The sequence below is a fragment of the Solea solea genome, chromosome 13, assembly GCF_958295425.1.
Source record: "Solea solea chromosome 13, fSolSol10.1, whole genome shotgun sequence".
NCBI lineage: Eukaryota > Metazoa > Chordata > Actinopteri > Pleuronectiformes > Soleidae > Solea > Solea solea.
Window position 1 is genome coordinate 12,927,427 of NC_081146.1, and position 12,846 is coordinate 12,940,272.

Here is a 12,846-nt window from a genome sequence, read left to right on the forward strand (position 1 = left end):
ACTTGTTAGAGGTTGCTGCTCTTTTCCATTTCTACTGTGCAGTGAAGTATCAAGAGTAGACCTTGCACCCTTCATGTTAAGAAGGAAATGTGCATTTGTTGTTGGCATTTACTCTGAGCCATGCAGTCCCTCAATACTGTGTTCCATTCTGAGGGTGTATTGTATCCCTGAATTTGAGAAGCTTTGTAAATAAACTGAGAGCTACTACTTTCTGTTGAGTGAGTGCCCCAGTTTGCTGAGTTGTTTGTTGTGGGTTGTGGCGTGGCAGCAGGTTTGTCCCACAGCAGTGGTAATGCAGAAGGTGCTTGATGGAAAGGTAATAACCCTGCAACTTCAGATGAATCTCAGGACGGTTGCCTCAAGGCTGACTCTCTCCAAACAGATGCAATCAGAGATAGCATATTTTCTTTAAAGTGGAAAGGGGAGTGTTGAACATGCTTTTCTCTCTTCCTGTCTCTGTCTGACAGATAATCTCTTCTTTTAGCTGACACAAGTTAGGTAACACTTTAAATGTTGCCGGATTTGTCTAGATCACCTTCCTTATCTACAGGAAGCCCATCTCTGATCTCCATCTTTGTATAAACAATACTTTCTTCAGCCTAAAGTTGGGCTTTCTCCTCCACATTTTTCTTTCTTAAGCTGCCATAGCATCTGTGTAGTACATGGAGCAAGGTGAACAGATATTATTGATGAGTATAAACCACTCAAGTGATACGTTTTTGTTGTTGATACAGGAATTTCAAAAGTGTGACAAAAATGGTCATCAATCTATCACAGGGCTCGATAAAAGGAGGAAATACAAACAGACACAGCTATGGTGGAGGATGTAAACACCAGCAATGAGACATATGCCATATACTCTCAACAGCCACTATATTAGGTACACCCGTTCATTCATTGTCTACTACTTTATCCTCCACATCAGGGTTGTGGGGGCCACTTGAGCCAATTCCACCTGAGACAAGGGGAAAGACAGGTTGCCAGTCCACAACTAACAAACTAACATTTGTGTGGTTTTGGACTGTGAGAGGAAACCAGAGTACTCAGAGAAAAACATGCAAATTCCATTAAAAAAGGCCCTCGGCCAGATTGGGTCGCTAACCCAGGTCTTGTAGGTGTGAGGCAACTCTGCTGTGTGACCCTGTCCAACTGCTTGTTAATGCAAATATCTCATCAGTCAAAAACATGGCAGCAGCTCAGTGCATTTAGGCGTGTAGACATGGTCAGAGTCAGGATGAAATATGGTATGAGTGACTTTGAGCTCTGCATGGTTGACGGTGCCAGACGGGCTTGTCTGAACATCTCAGAAGCTGCTGATATACTTGGATTTTCTCTAGGGATTACAGAGAATGGTTTGAAAAGCACCTAAAAAAAAAAAAAAGGTCATTTAAATTACAACTCATTACAGCTGAAGTATACAAAAGAGGGACGCGGATGGGCTTCACCAGCAGCAGACCACTGAGACTTTACAGGGTGTCCTGTGTACCTAATAAAGTGGTACTTAAGTGGACAATAAAAGTTTTGCATAGCCACATATTTTATTCAACAGTAATGTAATTGCTTCCATTAAAATAATACAACAACACCGTGATGTAAATTGGAGATTGCATACAATCTGTGTATAAGGGTGATCGCAATATTTTCTCTTCCCTTTTCTTGATTGAGTTTTGACTTGACTGGGTGCAAAGCTGATGACAGTACATTCCAGGACCTTGCCGGGTTGGGGGCTTATAGTAATCTGAAGCTTTGTGTGTGTGTGTGTGTGTGTGTGTGTGTGTGTGTGTGTGCAGTACCCAGAGTGCAGTGATCAGTTGTGAATGAACTACAGAGAAGTAGTTGACAAGTAGGAAACCCCCTTTTCCACTCTGCTCTGTACCCACCTCTCCCTCTGGCTCACACACTGTATTTCTCACAGCATTTTTCTATGACAGCACCAAATACACAGATGCCCAGTCTTCTCCCTTTTCTCTTCCTCCTCTTCTCACACACTCCGTCTCTCCTCCCTTCCTCTCCATCTCGGGGCCTGATATCCGTGCCTCGGGGATTCTGACAATGGCCATTTTGTTTTGGGCATCTGGGTCTCCTTGACTTGTTGAGAAATGACTAAGACCAGACACACGACGTCATAGGTGTTGAAAGGACTAATGCCATATTGGCATTACTGATTGCCAGGCTGTTGGCTGAGATGCTACACTCCATTGAGAAGGTCTCAGTATTAGGCTCAAGGGGATTCGCTTAAATACAAGTTGACATTTATTTTTGAGGATATTTTGTTATGATACGACTTGCAATGCTCCTCAACCCACTCAGGTCACGGGTGAGGAGAATGAGGTAGGGTTTGGAGCGTTGCTTAAAAAAACCCTCATTAACTGAAATGAGCTTAGTTTTTGTTTTTTTCTAAGCGTGTTTTTTGGGTGTCAATCAGTTACTGTAACTGCTGCAAGTTAACATTCAGGTCTGTGTTTACAGGCTAAGTATTAGAAATAAAAATGTTACCATTTTCCTTTTATTTGTTTTACACATTTCAGGGTTCAGGTTCGGGCTTTGCATAAAACAACAACAGCAAAGGAGGGAGTGAGTGATGCTGCATTGTAAAGACAAACAAACACAAGCCAATAAGAGCACATAACTTGAACATTACAGGGATAAAACCATGTTTTGAGTTCCACTGTTGTTCATGATGTGATATTCTGACACAAGCTATTGCTGGTCCTTGTCTCCTAAAGGAAACGGTTCTTCCGTATTGGCTTTAAAAGGTGATACTAGCTCCATACTGTTCTATGCCCATGTGGCATACCAGACATTTTTCTGAAATTGTCCACAGGGACTAGAATGCAAATGTTCAAACATGTTGTTTTGGACATTTTCCATAACCACCACTTCCTAAGTATAATAGGGAGATGATGTCAAAGTGGGTGTCAAATCCCCTGCGTGCGTGACCCAGGTGCCACCTTTCTCCTAAATGTTGCAGACACTGTCCTCCTACGGTTGTCATATGTGAACAGCAAACTCAGTTCATGCGTGTCTGTCTGTAGTAACTGAGGTAGCCTAAACCTAGCCTGGCCTGCACTGAACCTAAAGTTTTTTTTTGCACTGTGGATCACTCACAATCGCCCTGTGAGCACTAGTCTAGCCCACAGGACCCTGAGGGTTTTCTGTGGGCTGAAGAGTGCACTCACTCTAGTATAATTCTGATAAACATCAGTCTGATTTCACGATAGAGAGGTCTTTTATCTCAGATTTGAGGGACCCCACCTGGTGAAACCTTAAAGCTAATGTATTGGTTCGACATGTACGGCAGAGATACAGAACAGTGTCTCCTATGTTGCAAAGAAAGACAGTGAACGGCTTGTTTCATGTCGCAAACGTGATGACTTTAACAGCTCTCCAGTCTGAAAGTTACAAAGCTGTGTATCTAAGCCACAGTGTCTGATACACAAAGGAGCCACTCTCTGCTATTATGGAGGTGAATCAACAATGACGATACTGATGATAATCACATGTTTATGGACAGACAAGTCTTTTGTCGGAGCATGATGGCAACGCCGCTGTAATTGCAGAGATCAAGTTTCCTCCTGAGCCTGATATTAACATCCATCCTGAGGTATTCTAACACTAGCGGACAGCGTCAAGCGGGACTGTTCACACCTGGCGGTACAATACATCCTTCATGTGTCTCCTGTGTTCTGTAACTGATCTTACTTCTCTGCGCTGTTCATGACTATACAGATGTGCCTAAATTGTCTATGTGTACTGGTGAGTGGAAAAGTTGAGTGAATTAAAGCTCTAGTCAGGCTGCTGTAACATGAAACAAGCTCTTTTATCCTTGGAGTAAAGAACGTATGTGTTGATCACTGTTGATCAAATAAATCAGTGTATGAAAAAAGCTTTCTGTCGACTTTTAAACTGCAGCCAGTCTTGAATATCTGATATTGCATGCATTCAGGACACATGCGGCATGTTCTGACTTATACATACCACGTTAACTTGAATGTATTGTATTGATAGGCCTGTTTGTAAGTGAGTGTTCAAAACAGGTCTCTCTTGTGATTGAGACCTTATTTCTCAATGAGAATAAATAAAAACTGAATAGTGCTATTCAGGATGGACGGTAAAAGCTGGTTTAGATGTGGTTTTTAGTCTTTAGTATGAGTATTATGTATTTAGCTCCCTCCCCAAAGGAAAACAAAATTCCACCACACTGACAATTACCTGCTGCGCTTGAGATGCTGACATGACACACATTTGTTTATTGTTTCATTTACATTGTAAAAGTCACAGCCATCATCTGTCAGTGCTTGTATCCATAACAGTACGTAATGCATTGTTTGATTTCCATTTCAATGCATGCAATAGATGCCTTGAGTATGACATGATGATGTAGGACACGGTGATGTGAAACAGAGAGCAGTGTCTCTTCAAACAGCGTGCTCATACCTTTTATTGACAAAGATTTCCGTTCGCGCCGCTGCTGTAAATGCTCACTTTTGTACGGTAACACTGTTGAATTGGGTTTTTGCTTCCAACATAAAAATAAACATTTTAAGTAAGAAAGGTGCAGTTTGTCAGCATGATATCCTACGAAAACAATACAAAATATAAGAGTAATGGGCTTAGGGTTGAGTAATAAAAGGACATATTTATACTGCTTATTAATACAGTCTTCCAGCAATGCTGTATTGTAAAGCCAATAAATAAAACAAACAATACTGTACATGGGTCACACAATTGAGTTGTCGCCTCCTGAAACTTGAGGATTTCACATTGGTTTGATGACAAAAGGCAACACTGTAGCACCACTGAGTACGAAAGCCAGTTTACACAACTTAGACCCATTGCAGGATACTACTCATGTTTCTTCTCATTTTTTCCCCCCTTTCTTTCTTTCATGTGACAACACAGAACATTCTGCTATTGTCCAGCTATTCAGGAAGCCCACTTATTGATTATTCCCAGTCTGTTTTGTATCAAGCTTCAGATTAAAATGATGTTGTCCTACATGTTTCTTTGAAACATCCCTTTTCATTATCAGACCCCGGATTTCCAATTCCTCCAGAATTGCCGCCCCCACACACACCAACAGGGCGTGTCACGTGTTGTTGCACGGCAGAGCTTGAAAACCTCGTCAGCCATATTCCTCTGTTGATGTGCCATCACTGGCCTTTGGTTGCCTTGGAGATGTTGGGTGTCCTGGGTACAGATCTGTTCAATTACATACGGTATATAAACAAAGCTGGGATTTTTCAGGTTTTCAGTTTCTTTTGGACATGTCAGTCCTATTCACTTTAATCAAGATTCCCATTTTGTTAGTTCCTTCCCATAATTCTCGACTTTATTTGTTCTGTCATGATCATTTTCACGTGTAGTGCTGTCAGCATCGAGTTCTTGCATCCAGATGTCCGGCATCGCAGAGAGAGGAAAGGGCAACTGCAACTGCACTTCGACTGAAATGTCCTCTGTTTTCCAGTGCCTGCCACACGCTCAAACAAGAACACTGTCTTTCCAAGCACGGACGTCAAATATAGTCTTTTGTCTAACTACTGATCTGTTGGTGACACAGGCAGAGTCATTTCATGTGATTATAGGTTTGAATTCGAACAGGACTGGCAGCACTGCTTGCCATAGAACTTGTGGTTGCAGACTCCGTGCTGGGGCACCAGGTAACACCAGTTGAAGTAATCCCTACAAGCAAGATCTGTGTGGGGGGGGGGGGGGAAAAGGAATGGATTTTCAGATTTAAATGAAGTTTCAGACTAGACATAAAAAGAAGCACGATTGTATGCTTCAGTACCTTTCTTCTCAGGCTGTGGGCAGAAGTTGGTATTGCAGGCTTGGGACATTGCGGGTTTAAGATGGAGGGCGCAGCCAGCAGAGGGCTTCCCCTGAGCCAGACATTGGACTGTTCTGGCCTGCACTCCTCCGCCACATGTCACAGTGCACTGTAGAGCATGAAGAAAGAAGCAAGACCTGGTTGGTGATTTCATTTGACATGTAAAATAACCAGCATTAACACAAGTGCAGACAGACAGTGTAAAATAGTGGTCTTTGAATGCGTAATAATGCAATATAATTTACCTGAGACCATGGAGATGGGTGCCACTCCGGTCGGGACTGAGGTTGAGGTGGATAGGTGCGAAGATTCATGTTCCATCGGTGGACTGGTGGCGTAGTGTGGACAGGACACTCAGCCAGGATGCAGGGCCTCTGGAGCTCTACTGTGGGCTTAGGGACATGGTGGCACTTCTTGGCTGCAAGCTCTCTGTATTTTCCTGCAGTGTCCTTTATGGTGGAAATACAAACGTATTAATGTCAGGCATCCACATGTCATCGTAATACACAAAACCCTTAACAAAAGAAGTCACGATTCAGTTAAAGTTACTAATTTAATAAATAAGATACAACAGAATTTGAGTCAACGAAGCAAATATTACAGACCTTCTCTGCACATTTAACGAAGCGTGTCTGATAGCCACGACCACAGGTTACTGAACACTGAAATTGGAGGAAGAAAACATGTTCACATTTGGCAAAAAAAAAGAAAAATCATACTGCATGACTACTGCTTTATTCAATTTAATTTCATATTCTTTTCATTATTCTTCATTACCGCTGGAGAATTACCTCTTGCCACGTGGAGACAAACCACTGGACTTTTCGTTGTTTCTGGCACCGTTTAATGAAGCAGGATTCTTGACCGACAGGTTTTGGCAGGCCTGCGCACACACTGTCTGGCAGCGTGCGTGTCTGGACTCCTGGGTTGGTGCTCGAACACAGCACTGTCCTCTTCCGAAGGCCGTTGCCACACTTGCGAGAACACTGTCAAGTAAAGAGGAGCATGGAAGTGATGGTTCTTGACAATTTGTCTATGACTATATATATATATATATATATATATATACTTCATAATAAATGTCATAAAACTAACATGGTAATGGTCGCAGAAGGGAAATTCACAAGATAAATTCAATCTGTGTCAAAATTCAAATTTGTTTCCCTGATAATTTCCTCCGAAAATTATATTGTTCAGCAACAGGACAGTTAATAATGAATAATAATGGATGGTAACTGAATGGTATCAATGTCAAGTACATTTCTAGTATATTAATCATTTTAGAGTTTGTCTTTCCACTTCCACTTAACCAAGAGTAAGGATTTATAAAAATTAATTCAAGATTGGACATAATGGGGCTATTAAATGACTCGAACATAGCAAGCCTCAGGCAAAAGAGCTTAACAAGCCAAGTATGCTCAGTCTGTTACATACACTTACATTACTCACATGGCGACTTATTGTGCTTTACTTCCTTTATAATTCGTGTGGAGGGCTAAAATTCTCCAATATTCCCTTTGAGCTGATGCACTCATCTTATGGCACAGCCTAAATAAAGATCACTTCTCTGGGTAAATGGGAAACTAGAGAGTGTGTAAACTAGAGAGAACGTGAACCGGACACCTTTTGTGACGGGTAGTTAGGGACAAGTGAGGTAAAAGAAGTGGTTTCACAGTGAGACGCAACTTTATATGAATTGGACCGAGAACAAAACATCAGTGGGCACATTCACGTTTCTATGGCCCTGAGATCATGGTTATAAAGTGTGGTGAAGCCATCAAGGCTTCAAGGTCCACTTAGCAACACAGTGTGTAAAGCAGATTTGCAGCTTTGAGCTTTTTTTTCTTTTTCTTTTTTTCTCTTTTCCTCCCGTGGAGAAACGTTTCGTGCCACCGCCGCACTGCGTCGTCCGTACATCAGTGTGCATATCCTTCATATGTGGCCAGATCACTTTCACACATGCTCACCTGTGACCATGGCCCAGTCGTCCACACTGGGGGACAACTATGTGTATTGCAGGCTTGTCTCCTGGCTGGGATGGGCTGGGCACACTGAGAGTCAGCCAGGGCATCCGTGTTGGCCTGGTTGGTTCTCTGGACACACTGGACCTGTCGGATCTGCTCTCCTCCTCCACAGCTTCGGCTGCACACGCCCCACTCTCCTACAGACCAGCTGTGACAACACAACACAACACCACACCTCGTCAGTCACTCACTCAGACAGGTCAGCTGGAATCTACAATTCAGTGACATGATAACCGTCACTGAAGACTCCACCTCTTCTTTCACTGCCAGTTACCTGCAGTTCTTTCTGCAGGTCACTCTTCCTCAGACATTTTCAAAATAGAAACATACTGCATGTACTATATAATAATAATAGCAAATCACGCTTATTAATAGCCCCGACATCATTTTTAACACCGGCGCTCATATATCGCTGACATCAGACACTGTTGCAGGGTCCAGACCAGACGTTTGTTCATGGCTCACTGGCTGCAAAGCAAGTCACAACAGCAGGAAAACACCAGACAGTAATTTAAACCCCACTGCACCATTTTAAGCCACCTCAAGCCTAAACTTAGCCACCATTACTACTAAAGCTACACGACACACTTCATTTATATAATTAGTTTGTGCTGACAATGTGTTGGCACCTCCACAATAGGCTGTATATTAAGCATCTTTTATTTTAATGCTTCTCCAACACACACACACAGTCCTACAGTCCTGACAAAGTGTGAGGTTTTTATTTTTACTTTGTTTTGCTTTCAGCACTGCATGCCACACGTCACACGCTGCCAAATCCTCTAATCTCCCGTCCCGTCGCTCTTCCTCAAAGCTTCATTGTATCTACACCATCCTCGCATTTACTTCACACCGATGAAGCAGCACACAGTGACCTGGTGCAGTATCAATAACGATAGGTGGATACATTTCATGTGTCCTCATCGTACGGGACATGACTTTTCAGGAGGAAGAGAATGATCAAAGGACGTGGGGAATAGAGAGATGAGGACTCCGGTTCAGCTGCTCAAAGGGGTTGTCATGATAAAGATTTCCAAGTCAGTCAATATTGTTAAATATTGTCACAAATGCTAGATGCTTTGCCGTCGAGTACAATTTAAAGAAATAAATGAATTGTGGTGATGTTTTTATGGAAAGAAAACAAACACAGAAATATTCACACATCTAAGGTAAAACAATTTAAGGGATTACTGTGATACTTATTAGCCGTTGGCACAGAAATAGGAGTGAAAGCATCATAAAAATCCAGCTTAAGTCAGTGAATTTTTTCCCTTTTTTTTCATGTATGCACATTTGCTACAGTATGCTCATCATATTTCATAAGTACTTAATTAGCTCTTATTCTGCTTTTTGCACAGAAATGTCGAGTATATTTATCTGACCTACGATGCAAAAGGTTGCAACGTGGCGCACGATGAAGGCGACACTTCAGAGCTTTCCTTTTTTACGGAATGTCATTAACTTGTGGCACTGATTTATTCCCCTTATGACCTCACTGAAATGACATATACTGATAAAAGCAACATCAAAGTATAGACCACCATGTGATCCATCCGGTGGATGAGCAAATAGTCATACCCTTTGGACAGAAGCAGATGGGATCAGATTTAATGTGGACAGAGTGTCAAATAGCCTCTGTGATCTAAATGAATCTGTCTAGATTCTCTCCAGGGGCATTAAATAACCTCCGAGCAGTGTTTATGGCAGTGCGTGTTTGCACTTTCGTGTGCAAGGGTGCGCTTGTTTCTGCACATCCACTCTACGAGACAGAATGATATCATGCTCTAAATGCAAGTGACCACCGAAAACCTTTTTCCATGATGTAACGCTTGTCTAGTCCAACTTAGTGGGTGCAGACACAGCAAAATGAAGTGCAGGGCCTCAGAATAGTGTGACCTGTAGAGATGGACTGGTGACCACAGCCAGTCTGTCAGTCTAGACGAGTAAGCATGTTTGGGTCGCTCCGGCACATGTTTTGTCTTAGCTCAAAGTTCACGCACATGCTTAAAGGCGCCGTAAGAAAGTGATGCGTTTTGAAAAACGTGTCCGGAAACATAACGATTGGATACTATGTTTGTCATGAAGCGTCAGCTTTGTTCGTGTTTTTGTTCTGCTTAGTTTAGTTATCGAGTTAGTTTAGGTTTAAAGTCGCGTTAAGTTCATGTCACTTTTGGTGTGGGTTTGATTTTCACTTCCCCTTTTATTTTGGTAAATGTCATGTCTTCCTGTCTCATAGTTTCCTCCCCTCATTCCCTCATGCACTTCACCTGGTGATCCTTAAGTAATCAATAGCACCTGCCCTTGATTCCCTCTCCCCTATATAGTTTCCCCAGTTTTTTGTCCTTTGCCAGTGTGTCGTTTATGCTCCTAGATTTTCACGTCAGGTCCCAAGTTGGTTTCGTCTTATTCAAGTCAAGTCTTGTTTGTTCTCCTTCTGAAAAGAAGTGATTTTGCTTTTTCTCCTAGTATAGTCTAGTTTAGTTTTTCCGTCTGTAAAGAAGTGATTTTGTTTGTGCCTGCCTTTTCAAGAGGAGAATAAAGACTCTTGAAATCAGTCACCGTGCCTCCTGTCTCAGTGTATTCCCTAACAGTGTTTCAGTTAAGTTCAGCAAAAATGGCTCCTTACTTGAGCTGGCAAGTTCCATGATTAAACCATAAAACTCTGGTAAAGTGAAATGCACAAATTAATGTGACCATTCCCAATCCCAAATTATGAACTTTTGATGCAGATTTGAATCAATAAGGAAAAGACGAGTTTTCTAATATTATCACCGTAACTGTTTGCTGTAACATGAGAATTCTGCTGTGTTCGATTCGGAGCTGGATCATTTTGGGATTTAATAGGGTTGATGAGGCTTCAAGCCAGTCAGAATGCATTCAGATAACTGTCATGATTTGATAATAGGTTCCTCTCACCGCTTTAAGAATGTAGTGCTGTAATGTAATACATGAAATTCCTGGGTATTCCAATAACATCGTGTAATTTCACTGACTGCATTACTGGAGTATTACTTCAGAACAGCTGTAATACACTCAGAGCTACACTCGTCTGGGTAAATTTCACATATTTGAGGTAAATCGTGATTTCCAGAGGCGTTCACTAAAAACATAACTTCTATTCTTCTAAAACAGCAGTGGGGCCACGCAGTGCCTTTCTGCATGGACTTTGCATGTTCTCCCTGTGTGTGCATGATCTTTCTCTGGGTTCTCTGGTTTCCTCCCATAGTTCAAAAACATGCAGAGGTTAAATGGACACTCTACACTGGCCATAGGGCCACACGGTGGTGTAGTGGTTAGCACTCTCGCCTTGCAGCGAGAAGACACAGGTTCGAGCCCCGGTTGGAACAAGGGCCTTTCTGCATGGAGTTTGCATGTTCTCCCTGTGTGTGCGTGGGTTCTCTCCAGGTTCTCCGGCTTCCTCCCACAGTCCAAAAACATGCAATGTGGGGATTAGGTAAAATTGGACACTCTAAATTGACCATAGGAGTGAGTGTGAGAGTGTATGGTTGTTTGTCTCTGTCTATCTGTGTGTGGCCCTGCGATGGACTGGCGAACTGTCCAGGGTGTACCCCGCCTATCGCCCAATGTAGCTGAGATTGGCACAGCACCCCCCGTGGAGGATAAAGCGGTAGATAATGACTGACTGACACTGGCCATAGGTGAGAGTGAATGGTTGTTTGTCTCTGTGTGCCCCTGCGATGGACTGGCGACCTGTCCGAGGTGTACCTGCCTTTCACCCTATGTCAGCTGGGATTGGCACCAGCAACCCTCGTGTGGAGGATAAAGCGGTAGATGATGAATTGAGTCATTAAAACTAAGTAGAAAAGCTTGAATCACTTGTAGACATGCTTGTGCCTCCAAGACTCCCAAGACCATCGTGTTATACCTTTAAATACAATTAAGGCAGGGAGCACTGTACCTCAGTGTTACATTGTTAAATCGTTCCCCTATAACGTGACTGTTTAAACAGATGAAGGTCCCCACAACATTCAGGTTTCCTGGAACACATTCACACACACACACACACAGAGAGAGAGAACAGAAACGTGTGCTTGCACACAGACACACTTTTTAACTATGCAGCACCAGCTGCAGATAATGAAGGAGGAAGGCCAAAGAGATGAGTGTAAACAATTGTGAGGTTACTTTACAAACACGATTATCACTCCTTCCTCAACTCAGTGTAAACACACACATCCATTAGTGAGTGAAGGCTGATAAGAGCAGTGTGTGTGTGTAACTTTGTAACGGTGGATTAAGAGAGAGAGAGAGAGAGAGAGAGAGACGGTGAAAGAAAAAAAGTGGTGCAGCGACATCTAAGATAACCTCACGAGAGCGGGGGGAGCTGTAAAAAACCAAAAAAAAACCAGCATATTTATAAATGACTTTTAAAAGTTACAGACAGCGAGACAAATAAGCAGCTAGTGTGTGTGTGAGTGTTTGCCATTAAGCCACAATCCCATTAATCCCTGCTGAGGGATTGGACGTGCTGCAACTGGAGCCCAGTTTAGATTGAATGACATTTGGTGGAAGCAGTCGCTCTCTCTGTGTATGTGTGTGTGTGTGTGTGAGAGAGTGTGTGAGTATGTGAGTGTGTAAGCATGTCGCAGGTCACAAAAAAAAAATCACATCACATTAAAGTGTCCAGGGTTATTCCTCTGTGTGTGTGTGTGTGTGTGTAGGGCTGAAGCTGTCTCACAACTGACCTCAAAGGCTTTAACGGGGCCTCAGCAGCGACAAACACTAAGGTTGTTGTACACTAAGGGCAAAAAAGGGCAAAAAAGGGCAAATATTGTGACAAAAGTGTATACGTGTGTGTTTTGAGCCTCTGTCTCTACAGGACAGTCCTCAGGGACACGGTAACTCATTCATTTAGATGATCCAACACACCTGATTCCAATGGTCAACTCATCAACAAGCTTTATGCAAGCCTGGTAACGACCCATTCATTTGAATGAGCTGTGTTGGAGCGGGAAACTTTCAGGGGCAGTG

The 12,846-nt window shown here is 42.7% G+C and overlaps 1 protein-coding gene across 1 annotated transcript in view; it reads right to left on the bottom strand.

Annotated features, from left to right (window-relative positions):
- Positions 1–4,230: 4,230 nt before the first annotated feature.
- LOC131470770 (A disintegrin and metalloproteinase with thrombospondin motifs 16) overlaps positions 4,231–12,846 on the bottom strand; it is a 48,000-nt gene continuing 39,384 nt past the window's right edge. The window contains exons 19-24 of the mRNA XM_058646718.1: positions 7,798–8,002; positions 6,622–6,816; positions 6,436–6,492; positions 6,076–6,279; positions 5,792–5,939; positions 4,231–5,695 (exon numbers count right to left, since the gene is read on the bottom strand). Coding sequence (XP_058502701.1) covers positions 5,580–5,695; positions 5,792–5,939; positions 6,076–6,279; positions 6,436–6,492; positions 6,622–6,816; positions 7,798–8,002 — 925 coding nt within the window. The 3' untranslated portion in view covers positions 4,231–5,579. The remainder of the gene's footprint in view (positions 5,696–5,791; positions 5,940–6,075; positions 6,280–6,435; positions 6,493–6,621; positions 6,817–7,797; positions 8,003–12,846) is intronic.